At 45.3% G+C, this 16,282-nt stretch overlaps 1 protein-coding gene across 1 annotated transcript; it reads left to right on the top strand.

Annotated features, from left to right (window-relative positions):
- The first annotated feature begins 509 nt into the window (after positions 1 to 509).
- On the top strand, positions 510 to 1,730 carry LOC543344 (40S ribosomal protein S28). Its single transcript, XM_044513535.1, has 2 exons — positions 510 to 679; positions 1,244 to 1,730. Exon 2 carries the CDS (start codon positions 1,245 to 1,247, stop codon positions 1,440 to 1,442), a length of 198 nt encoding a protein of 65 aa, XP_044369470.1. The 5' UTR covers positions 510 to 679; position 1,244; the 3' UTR covers positions 1,443 to 1,730.
- Positions 1,731 to 16,282: the final 14,552 nt, after the last annotated feature.

Raw genomic sequence — 16,282 nt, 5'->3', positions numbered from 1 at the left:
CCAGAAAACGTGTTTTTTTTCGTTTTCGAAGAGGCACGGCCGTGACTCTCGCGAAAGCACAACCGTGCCTCTCGCGAAAAGAAAAAAAAACTGAAAACACGTCTTTTTTTCCGTTTACTTGAGGCACGGCCGTGCCTCTGGCGAAAGCACAACTGTGCCTCTGGCGAAAACAAAATCGTGACTCTCGCAAAAAAAATGCTTTTTTTGCGCTAAAAATTATTATTTATGAATTTTTTTTGTCGAAAAGCTAGGGAAGACCGGTGGAAAACCAAAACGTCAACCCCCTGAAAAAATCCGTTTAAAAAGCCGAAAACGCGTGCGAAAAAAAACAAAATTCGGAGGGAGCGCCCAGAGCGTGACACGTGGCGAACGGCTGAGAACGCGTCAAGTGACGCTGATCGTTGCGAGGCACCCGAATGAACGCTCGTTAATTAGTTGCTCCCCAAATTTAAAAGAAAGTGGTAAAAAAACCCAGCACTCGTTTGGGCTTTAGGCCCAACAGACCATTCGCTCGCATACGACCACGACCCCAAAGACCGCCGGCAGCGCAACCTTATATAAGCATCGGACGAGCGCTAGGGTTTTACCCTCTCTTCTTTCCGCCCTACTTGCGCCTGCGCAGCCGCCTCCATCGTTGTAGCAGAAGCAGCGATCCCCCGTCGCCAACACCCCAAGAAAGGTTGTCACATCCCTCCCCTACGCCTATTCACCCGTGGCACTACGGATCTGCGGGCTTTATCGTTACGTTTGGTGCTGGATTTAGTTGCTGTGATTGATGATGGTGTTGCCTAGTTTCGTTGGGACTTTCGTTCCCGATGGTGTTGCTTTATCGTTCGTTGAGATACTCCTTTTCATTTTCCACTTGTAATGCTTAGTTTTGTGCCGATGTTTGTAGCTACTGTTTAGATCTCAAATAAGCCCTGGGTTCGTAGTTGCAAAATTCTTGCAGAAGATCTGTATGGAGGAGGAATTGGACCTTATTGTTTTAGTTGGAGCTGTATTATGCCTCGGTAGTTATTTTGCTGCCGATATCTTTATTTGACCCGTCAAAAAAGTATGCAAAACAGGGGCTCTGAATTGCTTGCCTATCGGTGACCGCTTACTTTTGGATCACTTGCTAGTATGTAGGCATTCGCTTTTTTATTTCGGTCTGCATACATGATTTCGGTGCTCTCCTGAATGATCTGAAGTGCAATTGGATTGCACACCAGCATTTGCCTAATGCAATTCCTTGTGTTTGCAGCATGGATACCCAGGTCAAGCTCGCAGTCGTGGTGAAGGTGATGGGCCGGACCGGCTCCAGGGGTCAGGTGACCCAGGTCAGGGTGAAGTTCCTGGATGACCAGAACCGTCTCATCATGAGGAACGTCAAGGGCCCTGTTCGTGAGGGCGACATCCTCACCCTGCTCGAGTCCGAGCGGGAGGCCAGGAGGCTGCGCTGAGCGGCTGCTTTTCCTGTCTTCGGAAGTAAACTCTACTGCATTTGAATCAACTTCTTGAACGCTGGCTTTGTCTTTTGCCTAGGCTATGGAAATGTAAGCAGTACTTAATAGGTTGAAGTTTTCTTCTCTTGCCTGAATTAAAGTGCACTTGATGTTGTGAGACTTGATCATCCGTGCGCACCTCTGGGTTATTTGAATTGATTAGATGAATGATATGTTGTATCCTATGATTTGAGTGCTGGTGTAAACCTGAATTGCTTCTAGTAAAATTATGATTACCTGTGGTGACTTGTTTCTTGACACTTGAACTGGAAAATTCAGTAGTTCTCTCTCACAACAATCCTGCTGGTAATAATAGTGAATGCAATTTGGGTTACATCCAAAGTTTTCTCTCACAACGTTGTTCTCTGTTTGAGTAAAGCTGTCTATCATCCAAAGTTGCTATATGAATGGAGAACAGCGTTGATAGATACTCAGTTTTGGAATCAGTGTTTGAAGCCATTTCAAAGTTCCAACTTTTTATACATGTTCTCTACCTATCTACTCCCTCTGTTTCTAAATATAGATCCCTCTGTTTCTAAATATAATTCTTTTTAGAGATTTCAATAAGAACTACGGATGTATATGGACATACTTTAGAGTGTCACTCATTTTGTTTTGCTCTGTATGTAGTCTGCATTAGAATCTCTATAAAAAGACTTGTAAGAATTTTGGGACGGAGGGAGTACATACAAAGAGAAATGAATGAATCTACACTTTAAAATGCATCTATATATATCCGTATATGGTTCATAGTGAAATCTCTACAAAGACTTATATTTAGGAATGGAGGGAGTATTTATGACTTATATTTGTATTTAGAGAAATTTAAGACAAGAATTTTTGGACGGAGGGAGTACATACAAAGCAAAATGAATGAATCTACACTCTAAAACGCATATATTTACATTCGTATATGGTCCATAGTGAAATCTCTACAAAAACTTATATTTAGAAATGGAGGGAGTATTTAAGAACAGAGGGAGTATAAAGTTTCATTGAAAATAAAGTTTTCAAGGAGGCAGGTAGCCAAATGCCTTGTGAAGTAATTCCAGAAATTGATTCCTGCAGTCATACTCAGGTTTGTTGCCTCTATATCTATCCAAAGTGAAGTAGGCCGTGTAATGGTTTAACCATAATGACTGATGAAATATTTTACTACCTCCAATCCTTATAGCCTCTATATCTATACAAAGTGAAGTAGGCCGTGTAATGGTTTAACCATAATGGCTGATGAAATATTTTACTCCTTCCAATCCTAAATATAAGTCCTTTTAGAGAATTCAGTATGAAATACATACAGATGTATATAGACATAGTTTAGAGTATAAATTCACTCATTTTGCTTCGTATGTAGTCCATATTAAAATCTCTATAAAGACTTATATTTAGGAATGGAGGGAGTAGTAGAGCTGAGATGGTTAATTCAACTAAAGTGTATATGTAGTGATATTAATATCATTTGTCATTTCCTGCACAAAAATAAAATAAAATATCATTTGCAATTTGTCCGTAGCAGCTATGAGGAAGCCTCAGTTGAAGCGAGGAGATACTAGTAGCAACATGAAGAAGCTTTGATTTCAGGTGTCGACCCGCATCCGCTGGTATCATTTTGGTTGTTTGTTCCTGTATGAAACTCAAATAGTATTTCTTGAATATTTTATGCACGGTATACATTGAGAAGGTTCATAGGTCAGCCAGTAGTCATGTTGTTTGTTATTTGAGGGCATCTTTGATTCAAAGGATATTCACAATATTTTTGGAGGATTAGAATCCTTAGAAAATTTTTCCTACATTGGCCATTTGATTCGTATAACTGAATCCTATAGGAAAATTTCCTAAGGAATCATCTGTACTACGATTCATGAGAAATCTAACGTCCACTCAAACCTCTTGAAGAGATCTTCTGTTTTTCTTGTGATGCAACCAAACAAACACAAATCCTGTAGGATTCCAATGAGCATGACATTCCAATCATGTATTACAATCGTCAGATTGAGATTACCATGGCTTGTTGGTCTCCTTTGCACACTTCATACTTGGTTTATTTTTTGGATGGGCACTTCATACTCCAGCTGATTGGAGATAGGAAAAATGTACTACGCTTAAATGATGAATATAGATAGAAAGCCTATTTAAATTGATGCCCTGAAATGTTGTCTTTCGCCTTAAGCTTTTCTTCCTTTGCAAAATTGCTTTCGAATTTCCCATAAAAGTCTACCAGTTCTTGTATATGCCATTTCACCGCGGTATCTTGCCACTAAATAGGATGTTTAGTATTCTATTATTCGGTTGAGGCATACTACCTCCTTTCCGGTTTATAGGGCTCAATTCAAAAATCTCACCAACCAAGATAGATGGTGAGTGATGGAATAATTTTTCATAATTTGCAAAAAAAATACTCAATTAATGCGCTTCTTTTCCTCAAAAAATTATGTTTACCAATGCATTAATTGCAATGCATGCATGCATAAAGTACATGCATTGGTCAATTTTCTCTTAATACTTACATGCAATGATTTAATGCACCTTAAAAATTTAAACATATGACGGGGAACAACCAAATTGAGACTTACAAATAGGGAAAACTAAAATTTTGAGATAAGCTCTACAAACCAGAAAGGAGGGGGTATTGCTTTTAAGAATAACATATTTAGGTGCAATTTGGTACATGATTCAATGCGTCTTTGAACTGCCGACCAATGCATGACAATCTTCTTGTCCTGGGGCAACGTAGAGGGCATCATCTAGCAACCCATGTAGGAAAAACTAGGTTCTCGTAAGGGCATCTCTAAAGTGGACCCTCAACCTCCCGCATCCGACATAGTCCCGCGCCGGTCCGCCAACGCGTCCGGACATCTGTTTTCCCGCGAACTGAAGGCAAACAAAGGGACCCGCAAACCGGAAACAAACAACGGGGGATTTTGCGGGAGTCTGGACATCCATCTAACCAATCAAAAGGCACCACATACCTCTATCCACTCCATCCGTGTAGGATTTGGCCGAGGCTATTGTTGTTTGGCAGAAAGGAGAACGATTAGCGCATGTATTTGACGGAAGTTTTTTTAGTAAAGCATGTTTCTAGCATTTATTTGGCGGAAAGATGTAATATGGACTAGTTGATTTGGCGGAAGGCTACATGATTTGGTTTAAACACACAGGGTTAAAAATGGCCTGTGTGTTGGCGAAAACTATGTTGATGGCCTGTGTTGGCGGAAAGTATGCGTGTGTGTTCATGCCATGCATTTTGGCGGAAGCTAGCTACTCCCTCCGGTGAAAAGTGTGCACATTGAAATTTTAGGATAAATTATGAAGTAAAGTAAATAATGCATTAGAAAGATGCAACTTACTATCTCTCTCCTCTTTAATTACCCAACCTTCAATGAGCTAAATGCATGTAAAAATTAAGGAGACCAAGTGATACGGGGCTAACCCGGTGTAGGCCAATCTTTCACGATTGGAGTGGATTCCCTCGAAGAACACGATGAACATAGGGAAGAACAGAGAGAAATCATAAGGGGAAACACTCAAGAACAAGTCCAATCACACATCCACTAGACAATCAAACACACAAGATCCACAAGGTACATAAACAACAAAAGGAAAGATACAATGTAGAGTTCATCTCCATGAGGAGGTCTTGAGGGGGGTTTTCCCGTGAGGGGTCTTTAATTCGCTTGGGGGATCTTCTCTGAAGAGGCCGTGGACTCTAGTGGAGAAGTAACCAAGTGGATGAGCAAAGCTCTATCTCTCAAATGAGCTATCCTTTGCTAACCCTAGAAAGGAGGAGGGGAGGGTCTATTTATAGTCTAAGTCACGAAGGGGTAAGTGAGAAGGGATACAAGGCCAAAGGCTCGGCTACGCACTGGCAGGCGTCGGACGTCCGATGGACGTCAGTCGTCCGGTGGCTCGCGGGGGTCCGGACGTCCGGAGGGCGTCGGACTTCTGATGTTTTGGCTCTGGACAGGTGACGTCGGGCGTCCGATGGGCGTCGGTCGTCCGGTCGCTGAAGCATGTGTTAGCTGTAGCTCTTTTGGATGGTGAAGTCTCCACGCGTCGGACGTCCGGAGGTCGTCGGTCGTCCGAGCGCGGTAGAGTGTCGGACGTCCGGCCAATATAGACTCCACAGCTCCGTCTTCTTTCGTCTTCGCTTTCACGCTTCCCTCGCAGATGGTATAGTTGTACACTTGCACTCACACTCCTCGTCGTCGTCTGTAGCGTTCCGACAATACCTATGCATGCACACGAGTGGAGTGTCAAGTAGTATACTATTCTCAAAGGGGTTAAGTGAACACGTGTAAAGGAGATAACTGCAACCCAGTAGCCAAGCCACTTTACAAAAAAAAAACCTCGGGAGCTCCCACGATTGCCAAGGCGATCTTGGCGGCGATGGCGGGTGAGACGGCGGCGTCGACGCTGGCAAATCCGTCGGGGCAGAGGAACTCGAATCCTGGAGGGGGCCATGAGCTGGGTCTCTTCAGCGGAAGGGAGTGGGAGCAAATAAGGGAGAGATCGAGGCGGATCCTTCGGGGAGCGACGGATCGGGACCAGACTTTGATCCGGTCGAGAAGAAGAGCGAAGGAGACGGCGGCCTTGCTGGCAGGTGATATTCCATCGAGGCCTGGGAAGGATATAAGGAGTGGATTGACCGTGTGTCCCGCGGGATCAGATGGATGCATCTCGCAGGGGAAGGGCGCTGTTTCAGCCGGTAGTTCAGAGATAGGTTCAGTAGATAAGGCTAGTTTTTAAATTTCTCAGGATTGTAGAATCAGTTTGCTATGGGGATTGAAGTTTGCTTCGATTTTGTTTCCTGCCGTTGGGGAGTCATTTGAGGGAAAGGGAGGATTTCTTGGAACAGAGATTAGGAAACTACTCTTTCATGACTTTTTATTCACATTTAATTGCATCAATTTCGTTTATGAGGTTGTTTGGAAAGTTTTTGCTGCTTGCTATATCTGGGGACTCGGGAGAGGCTGTGCTCCATCTTCTCCTGAGCCAGCTCCACCTCTATCCACTGTCCAATCCAACTCTTGCTGTGGCCGTGGCTGTACCATGGCGGGACAGGGTAAGCTTGTGAGTAGTGATGTGGGGAAGATTCATGGGACTGTGGTGGGTGTTGGGGGGACGACAGATGCATTGGGTGTGTGTGTGTGTGTGGGGGGGGGGGGGTTCTTGCTCCCCGCCGACGATCGGCCAAGCCGGCTCCTCCTCCCACCTTGGGTCGCAGGACCTGCCGGGCAAGATGAACCTGGAGCACGGCCGGGGTGAGGGCCGTCCTCTCGTCATCGACATGGAGGCCGCCCGCAAGGCCGTCAACGGATTCCTTATGGTGGGGCGCCTTCTCTCCCCTTTCCAGGTCAACCCGAGGGTGATTGTCGACGACCTCCGGAACACGACCTGGAAGAACCAAGGGGCGGTCACCATCCAAGAGGTGGACAGCGCGGATGGGAGGTTTATCCTTAATCTTGCGGCTGACAATGATTGTCGGTTTGTGCTAAAGGCGCAACCTTGGCACTTCAAGCGTGACGGTCTCATCTTCGTCGAGTTCGACGGCAAGGGTGACGCGGCGGAGGTCGACCTTGGTGTCATGGCCATATGGGTCCAGGTACGTGATCTTCCGTTCGAGCTTAAGACTGAGAACATAGGATGGTCTCTCGAAGATCAACTTGGAGAGGTGTTGGAGGTGTCTCACCAAAACCATGTAATTGTCGAAAAATACTTGAGGGTGCGTGTCAAGATTTTACTGCATGAACCTCTAAAGAGTTCTGTAGAGTTTACACCTCTATGTAGTTCTAAGGTGTTCAAGTATGATGTAAAGTACGAAAAGCTTCCCCTATACTGTGAGTGTTGTGGTATTGTTGGCCACACTTTAGAGAGGTTTCGTAAAATCCCTCGTGATAAGAGGGTAGTTAGTTATCCTAGAAATCTGAGTGTAGAACGATATTGGAAGAGCCAAGGCGTTAGTAAGAGGGGTCTACTCTTCGGAAACTTCCCTCGCGATGGCAAGAACTCTTCATCAGGCACCGTCAACATCAACACCGCCAAGACAATGGACGTTGTCAAGGTGGCCACTGCCGTGAAAGGCCTCGTCGTCTCGGACAAAGGGATCGCCTCATCCGTCAAGTTAACACTCGGCCAGGAGGGCCGGGATCGGGGGCTCATGGTGTCGGATCCGGCTGGCGCATCACTTGGTCAGGAGGACCAGGCAGGTGCACGGGTTGCTTCTGGCGAGCGGGATGGGCAGGGCTAAAATCCTTTGGAGGACCTGCACCATGGAGGGTCGCTTGACCAGGTGGGTCAGGTGCGCCATACTTCCGGCTTGGGTCAGTCCTTCCTGGAGGACCCGATGCCCAAGTGCTCTCAGGCGCTGGGAATTTCCAGCCTAGTCGTGAATCATGGGGCTGTGGCTGTGGTTTACTCTTCCAGCCGGGTGTGCTGAAGGCTTTAACAAACGTTGTTGCTGCAAGAATGGGTACGGCTAGTAGCGAGCCAGAAAATAATGTCATGCGGTTTAAATTTAGTGCAGGGAAAAAATCATACGAAGGGCAGCTCAAAAAAGAGAGATAAAAAGAAAGGGGGAGCAAGCAGAGCGGAGGATGCTCAAGAAAGTATTAGGGAAAACGGGGGACATTCTTTTGGGATTCATCCGATGGGTAGTGATTTAGAGTTCTCTTTTGAGAAAGAGATGGACAACTATGAGCATATGTTATATGGCGATGTAACCGCCTCACCCAAACGAGTGTGTACTGGTAGAGTTGAGGTAATCCAGGACAAGGAGGGGGGGTGTTACGCACGTAGAAAAGGAGATAGACGAAAAGGAGGAAGAATATACTCCGCAAGGTGTAGTGTCGGTGGGTGAAGAGAAAAATGAGATCGACACATTAGCGGCCCCTGAGGAGGAGGACCGCCGGGCCAAATGAAAATCCTAGGATGGAATTGCCGTGGTATGCTCTCAAACACGACAGTTCATGAGCTTCTGGATCTACAGGAGCGTACAAGGGCTGAGTTAATTTTCCTTTCTGAATCTCATTTGAATAAGTGTAAGGCCGATGAGCTTTGTCATGTCCTAGGTTTTGATTCAATGTTTGTAGTGGAAAGTGATGGTAAGGCCGGTGGCCTTGTTTTATTTTTTCACAAGTCAAATAAAGTCGAGTTGAACTATGTCTCGCCCCATTTTATTGATATTGTTTTCATGCATGAGGATATGGTTCAGTGGGGTTTCACCGGTTTTTATGGTCACCCGAAATGGAATGAACGCCATCTATCTTGGGAGGATATTCGCAATCTCCATAGTAAAGGTAACCATCCGTGGGTTTAATGAAATTCTTTACCGTTCGGAGAAGGAGGGTGGCATGGCAAGACCTATTGGTATGATGAGAGAGTTCCGTGAATGCCTAATGGACTGCGGGCTCGATGACATGGGCTATACCGATGACATATTCACTTGGAGGAGAGGAGACTTACGTGAACGTCTTGACCGGGCAAATAAATTCCCTAGAACGGCGGTGATCAACGAAGAACATGTCCACTCTGACCACTGCCCAATCATTCTGGACACGGAATTTGTGGACGGAAAAATCTTTAAACGTCCGAAAGGGCGCGTTAAACAATTTGAGGCGCGGTGTATGAAGGAAGAGATGGTGACCGAAATTGTTAAGGCATCGCAGGAGAAAGCAAAGCTTGCGGGGATTGGACCTTCAATTGCGGACCGTACGAGAGCAGTGCATAGTGATCTACATACTTGGGATCGGGAAACTCTAAAGGGACCAAAGGTGAGAATTAGAAAACTAAAAAAAGAACTGGAGAGACTCAAGCGGGGCCCTTTGAATGCGGAATCTCAAAGTTGTCAGAAGGAAATTACTGTGTTAATTAAAAATATCTTGGATCAAGAGGAAATTTTCTGTCTACAAAGAGGACGTGCAAACTGGTTGATGCATGGGGATCAGAATACATCTTCCTTCCATAACGCTGCCACAGCCAGGAAAAAAAGAAATAATATAAAGAAACTCTTGGACGAGTCAGGCAATTGGATAAGAGAAGTAGATTTGAAAGATCATATTACTAAATATTTCTCAAAGCTTTTCACGTCGGAAATTCAGCATACGAATCAGGAAGTGTTATCACATGTCCCTAGGAAAGTGTGAAATGAGATGAACAAGGCTCTACTTGCCCCTTATACCACGGAAGATGTTCGTAAGGCTTTACTTGATATTGGGGACTTGAAAGCTCCAGGGCCAGATGGACTCCATGCCATTTTCTATAAAAGGTTTTGGCCTATGCTGGGGGAAGACCTAATTGAGGAGGTCCTGAAAGCAATCAACACTTGTACTACACCGAATGGCTGGAATGAGACGGCGATCGTGATGATTCCAAAAATAAATACTCCAGAAAAGGTAAATCAGTTTAGACCGATAAGCTTATGTAGTGTGGTCTATAAGATAATTGCAAAAATGATGGCCTCCCGTTTGAAGGTTCTCCTACCGGAAATAATTAGTCCAACACAGAGTGCATTTGTACCGGGAAGAATGATAACGGATAATATTTTAGTGGCCTACAAATGTTTTCACACAATCAAGAACAAAAAAGTGGGTAGAGAGGGCTTGTGTGCTATTAAACTTGACATGCACGAAGCATATGATAGAGTAGAATGGCCTTTCTTGAAGGAGATCATGTTGAAATTGGGCTTCCACCAAGAGAGGGTTAAATTAATTATGCAATGCGTATCAACTGTCGAATATAGAGTAAGGATAAATACAAAGGAAAGCGAGAGCTTCAAGCCGACGAGAGGTTTGAGATAGGGTGACCCACTGTCACCATATCTATTCCTGTTGTGCACAGAGGGGATGGCTGCCTTGCTTACACATGCGGAGGAGAACAGAAACATATCAGGAGTTAAGGTTTGTAGAGACGCCCCACCTGCCACAAATCTTCTCTTTGCGGATGATTCACTCATCTTGATGAAAGCCAACCAAGATAATGCGGCGGCCCTGAAATCAGGACTTGATTTATATTGTGCGACGTCGGGACAGCTGGTTAGCGTGGAAAAACCATGGATTTTCTTTAGCCCTAATAATGGAGTTGAGATCAGAGAACAACTGTGTACAACTTTGAATATAATGACAGAGGCTTTGAATGATAAATATTTGGGTCTGCCAGCAAATGTGGGGGGTTGACAAAACAGACTGTTTTATGTTCATTATCAAACGTATTGTTAGTAAGATCAGTGGTTGGAAGGAAAAACTTCTATCTGCCGGGGGGAAGGAGATCATGCTCAAGGCTGTGATCCAAGCCATACCCACCTATACAATGTCGGTCTTTAAAATTCCTAAAAATAATTGTAAAGGAATCATTGATGCGATAGTGCATTTCTGGTGGGGTGATGAGGAGAAACAGAGGAGGATGCACTAGATGGCCTAGTGGAAAATGTGTGTCCCATAGAACCATGGAGGAATGGCATTCCGTGATATGCAGTGTTCAATCTGGGCTAAGCAGGCTTGGCGTCTACTTGATAACCCTGATTCCTTGTGTGCCACTATTCTAAGAGCAAAGTACTACCCTGATGGCAATTTGCTGAACTCCAGGCCAAAGCATGGAGCATCTTTCACCTGGCAAAGGATTAGGGAGGGCATAAGCACTCTGAAACGTGGCTATATTTGGCGAGTGGGAAATAGACAAAACATCAATATCTGGGAAGATGCATGGATCCCAAATTGTGCCACCAGGAAAGTTGTGATCCCTAAGGGGGGACAATTGTTATCAAAAGTGGTTGACTTGATTGACCCTGTCTCCAGTAATTGGGATGAGGACCTAATTAGACAAACTATGTGGCCCATTGATGCACATCGTATTGTTTCAGTCCCACTACCACAACATGTTATGGAAGATTTCATTGCCTGGAGTAATACAAAGAACGGGTTATTTTCGGTAAGATCTGCTTACTATGTGGAGTGGAATCATCATTATGGAAGTAAACTAAAATATTCTATCGGGATGGGACGAACTACACCTAACCCTATATGGTGTCAGATATGGAAGTTAGCTTGCCCGGCAAAAGTCAAAATTTTTATATGGCGTACTTTACATGGCACTCTCCCATGTCGAGTAATTCTTGCTAATAGACACATGAAGGTCTCGCCCATATGCCCTACCTGCTCTCACGGTCTAGAAGACACGGAACATATGTTGTTTCGATGTAGTAAAGCAAGGGAGGTTTGGAAGAAACTTGGGATGGACGAGATTATTAACAAAGCCTGCGAGGTTGATCGTGCTGGAGAGGCGATTTTGGAATATCTTTTACTTCTCCCGGATCATGACTTGAGAATCATGGGTTTCCAAAATGTACGAGAAATGATAGCTATATCAACTTGGTATCTATGGTGGGAAAGACGGAAATTGGTGCATAAGGAAGCAACTCAGAATGCAACTCAGATATCAATGGGGATCATGGCCCTTGCAGCAAATTTTTGTGAAAGCTTCATGTCCAAGAGCATCCATAAGAGAGGGGGGTTGGTACTGCCCTCCTAGCAGCTTCGTAAAACTAAATGTTGACGCATCTTTTGATCATGACATGCTAACGGGGGCGATGGGTGCAGTATTGAGAGACGACAAAGGTAGGTTTATTGCAGGAGGAAATGGAAAGATCGAATATTGTACGGATGTTCTGATGGCAGAAGCTTCAGCCCTGAAATTTGGCTTAACTTTGGCACGAAGGGCGGGATGTAACCGCCTAATTGTCAACTCCGACAATATGGAGGTCATCGAGACCATGCATGACGGAGGACAATCAGCGGGAGTGGCGGCGGAAATATTTGACGACTGTTTTCACTATGCATGTGATTTTATCGTAACTAGATTTGTGCATTATAATAGAGAGGCAAACAAAGTAGCTCATGAACTCGCTAGATTAGCTAGATTCTCCGTGACTTCGGACTGGTTTGAGGAGCCTATCAATGAAATTGTAACGATCCTCACAAACGATGTATAGATTATTTCTAATGAATAAAGTCTTGTTTTAACTCAAAAAAACGCGTGTAGGAGATGATTCACCTTTATGTAACACCCCGGATGTAACTTTCCATAATTGTAACTCCAACTCTTGCCATTTCCGGCTATGTGATATTATATTTCCTTCGTGGTTGGGTTTTTGTCTGTTGTTTTGCATTTTGTTCATGTCATGCATCTCATCTCATGCATCATCCGCATTGCATCCGCATGTTTTCTTAAAACTCGTAGCCGTTACTAGTTGCCGCTTCTCTCCTGGGCTTCGTGGCATGTTTTCAGACCATTTGTCTCCGTTGACCTTTCTCAGACCAACCGGGTTTTCGATTCCCTCTTGTCAGACCGCCTAGCCTCACCGCACAATGCACAAATTCCCCTCTCGCACGCGTCTGAAACTGCCCCGAACCCGACCTGCTCAGTCATCACCGTTGGATTCGGATCATTCCCAAACATCTCTAAGACATCACCGTTAGACTCCCTACCTATTTATTTCTCGACCGTCCGATTGCGATCGGAGGGACGAGGTAGCCCTAACCTAATCCACATGATGTATATATTTCGTCCAACCCTAGATCCTAGGGAGCTGTCCCATCCTTCCTATTCTGCGCCGCCACTCCACCGAGTCCCCCTCAGGATCTCCCCTCCCGATCCCGCAGCCAATCCACCAGCCTGCGTCTCCCTCCTTCCTTGTTTACCCCAGCCGGCCAATCCCCACTGAGATCTATCTCCACCATCCAGCTCCACCATCCGGCGCCACCAGCAGAAGCTCTGCACCACCCCCAAGTTGCTCCGCCTCCGGCGTCGTTCCGCTCGTCCCGGTCTCCTCCAACCTCTCCCTTATCTTGCTGGAGCAAGCACCGGAGCAAGCCAAGATCTTCTTCGCCGAGCCGCTTCGGCCAGCCCCTGCCTCATCGAGGGACCGAGCGCTCAACCCCGCGCCGCTGAGCCCGTTCGGCGCCCGCACCCTAGCTCCTCCCACTCGATCCGGGGCGTCCTCGCGCTGACCAGACCTCCTCTTCCTCGCCTCGTCGTCGGCAAGCCTTGCCATTGTCTATGGCCGAAGCCCTAGGCCCCATCGCCTCCTCTTCCTCCTCTCTCTTTTCCTCCCTGAGGTCTCACTCATCTCTAACCCCGCGTGTCGCTGCGCTATGCAGGAGCTCCGCCATGCCCTTGCAGTTCCTGCCGCCGCCCTACTTCGTTCGTTGCCGTCTCCGTCGTATCCGGTGAGGCCCGGCGTCCCAGCGCAATTGGAGACCAGCAGCGCCATCGCCCTGCTTCCCCTACATCGAACGAGGAAACGCGCTGCCGCGCGTTGACCCCTCCTCTGCCTCAAGCTGGCCTAGCACCCTTGTTGCGGCCTGCTGCTTCACCGACTGGGCCATGGCCCATAGTGAGTCTCCAGCGCCCAGGCTGCTATCGGGCCAGTCAGATTCGGCCCGATTCATGTTTTTTTTCCGCGGAACGATTTTAGCTATTTATCCAGAGAGTGCAGTTTTACAAAAAAGCCCTAGTGTTCATGCATATAATAACTAATTAATCATGCATAATATGTAAATAATTTATATATGAAAATGCTTAGTTTTTCATCTAGTTTCATCTCTCATCCATGTCTAGAATATTTAAACTTGATGTTTGTTTAATTTTGCATAAATGACATTCTAAAATGCTTTATTTCATAACTAAATAATCGTAGCTCCGAAGAAAACTATATATGTAAATTGTTTAGAAAAATGCATAGATTAACTTGGTGCACTTTGTTTTTCTGTTTAACAACTCTAAAATATGGTTTAGGGCAAAACAGTAGCTAATTCAAAATATGGACATGAGGATTTTCCGAAATTGTTGTTTGTTGTTTCCGGCCTCATTTAAACTTGCCTAAATAGTTAGTTTACTTATGTTTCACCTCTTGCCATGTTTAATAACATTTAATATTGTTGGGTACATAAACGCGAGAGAACTAAATAATTGATGTGGTGTTTCGTCAATATGCAACTCGTTGCATATTGAGCTCCACTTAATTTGTAGTATTGTTTGTGCACTTTGCCATGTCATGCCTCATTAAACCGGACATGCATCATACTTGATTGTGCACCATGCCATGTTTATGTGATGGTTGTTTACCATGATGTTTGCTCCTTTCCGATTGCGCTTCTCCTTGATAGTTCCGGTTACGTTGCGATTGTGAGGATTTGTTCGACTACGTTGGTTCATCTACTTCTTGGACTCGTTCTTCTTCCTTGCGGGATCTCAGGCAAGATGACCATTACCCTCGATATCACTTCTATCTTTTCTTGCTAGTTGTTCGTTCTATCGCTATGTCGTGCTACCTACCACTTGTTTATCATGCCTCCCATATTGCCATGTCAAGCCTCTAACCCACCTTCCTAGCAAACCGTTGTTTGGCTAAGTTACCGCTTTTGCCCAACCCCTCTTATAGCGTTGTTAGTTGCAGGTGAAGTTGAAGATTGCTTCATGTTGGAACATGATTATGATGGGATATCACAATATCTCTTATTTTAATTAATGCATCTATATACTTGGTAAAGGGTGGAAGGCTCGGCCTTATGCCCGGTGTTTTGTTCCACTCTTTCCGCCCTAGTTTCCGTCATACCGGTGTTATGTTCCTTGATTTTGCGTTCCTTACGCGGTTGGGGTTATGGGACCCCCTTGACAGTTCGCTTTGAATAAAACTCCTCCAGCAAGGCCCAACCTTGGTTTTACATTTGCCTAACAACCTATAACTTTTCCTTGGGGTTGCAAACCCGAGGGTCATCTTTATTTTAACCCCCCCGGGCCAGTGCTCCTCTGAGTGTTGGTCCGAACCGAGCAACCTGCGGGGCCACCTCGGGGAAACTTGAGGGCTGGTTTTACTCGTAGCTTGACTCATCCGGTGTGCCCTGAGAACGAGATATGTGCAGCACATTTGGGCGGTCTTGCTGGTCTTGTTTTACCATTGTCGAAATGTCTTGCAACCGGGATTCCGAGTCTGATCGGATTCTTCCGGGAGAAGGAATATCCTTCGTTGATCGTGAGAGCTTGTGATGGGCTAAGTTGGGACACCCCTGCAGGGTATAAACTTTTGAGATCCGTGCCCGCGGTTATGTGGCATATGGGAATTTGTTAATATCTGGTTGTAGAGAACTTGACAATTGACTTAATTAAAATGCATCAACCGTGTGTGTAGCCGTGATGGTCTCTTTTCGGTGGAGTCCGGGAAGTGAACATGGTTTGGGTTATGTTTGAACGTAAGTAGTTTCAGGATCACTTCTTGATCACTTCTAGCTTCACGATCATTGCGTAGCTTCTCATCTTACTCTTATTTGTGTATGTTAGCCACCATATTTGCTTAGCGCTTGCTGCAACTCCACCTCATTACCTTATCCTACCCATAAGCTTAAATAGTATTGATCTCATGGGTTTTGAGATTGCTGAGGCCCCGCGACTCACAGATACTACCAAAATAGTTGCAGGTGCCGATGATACCAGCTCATGTGATGCTACCGAACTCAAGTGGGAGTTCGACGAGGACCTTGGCCGTATGTTTCATTTCCTGATGATCAGTAGTGGAGCCCAGTTGGGACGATTGGGGATCTAGCATTTGGGGTTATCTCCTTTTCATTTGGATGTGTCCGTAGTCGGACTATGTGTGTACTCTGGAATGATGTATGAATTAATTGATCATTGTGTGAAGTGGCGATTTTAAGCCAACTCTATTTATCCCTTTGTTCTCATTACATGGGATTGTGTGAAGATGACCCTTCTTGCGACAAAAACACAATGTTGTTATGCCTCTAAGTCGTGCC

This window comes from Triticum aestivum, chromosome 4B, assembly GCF_018294505.1.
Source record: "Triticum aestivum cultivar Chinese Spring chromosome 4B, IWGSC CS RefSeq v2.1, whole genome shotgun sequence".
NCBI lineage: Eukaryota > Viridiplantae > Streptophyta > Magnoliopsida > Poales > Poaceae > Triticum > Triticum aestivum.
Note: the sequence above shows the minus strand (reverse complement) of the source record. Positions and strands in the feature narration are given on the sequence as shown.

What these genes read in the sequence shown, in the direction of transcription:
- LOC543344 (XM_044513535.1), top strand. Translation starts at nt 1,245, where the DNA reads ATGGATACCCAGGTCAAGCTCGCAGTCGTGGTGAAGGTGATGGGCCGG.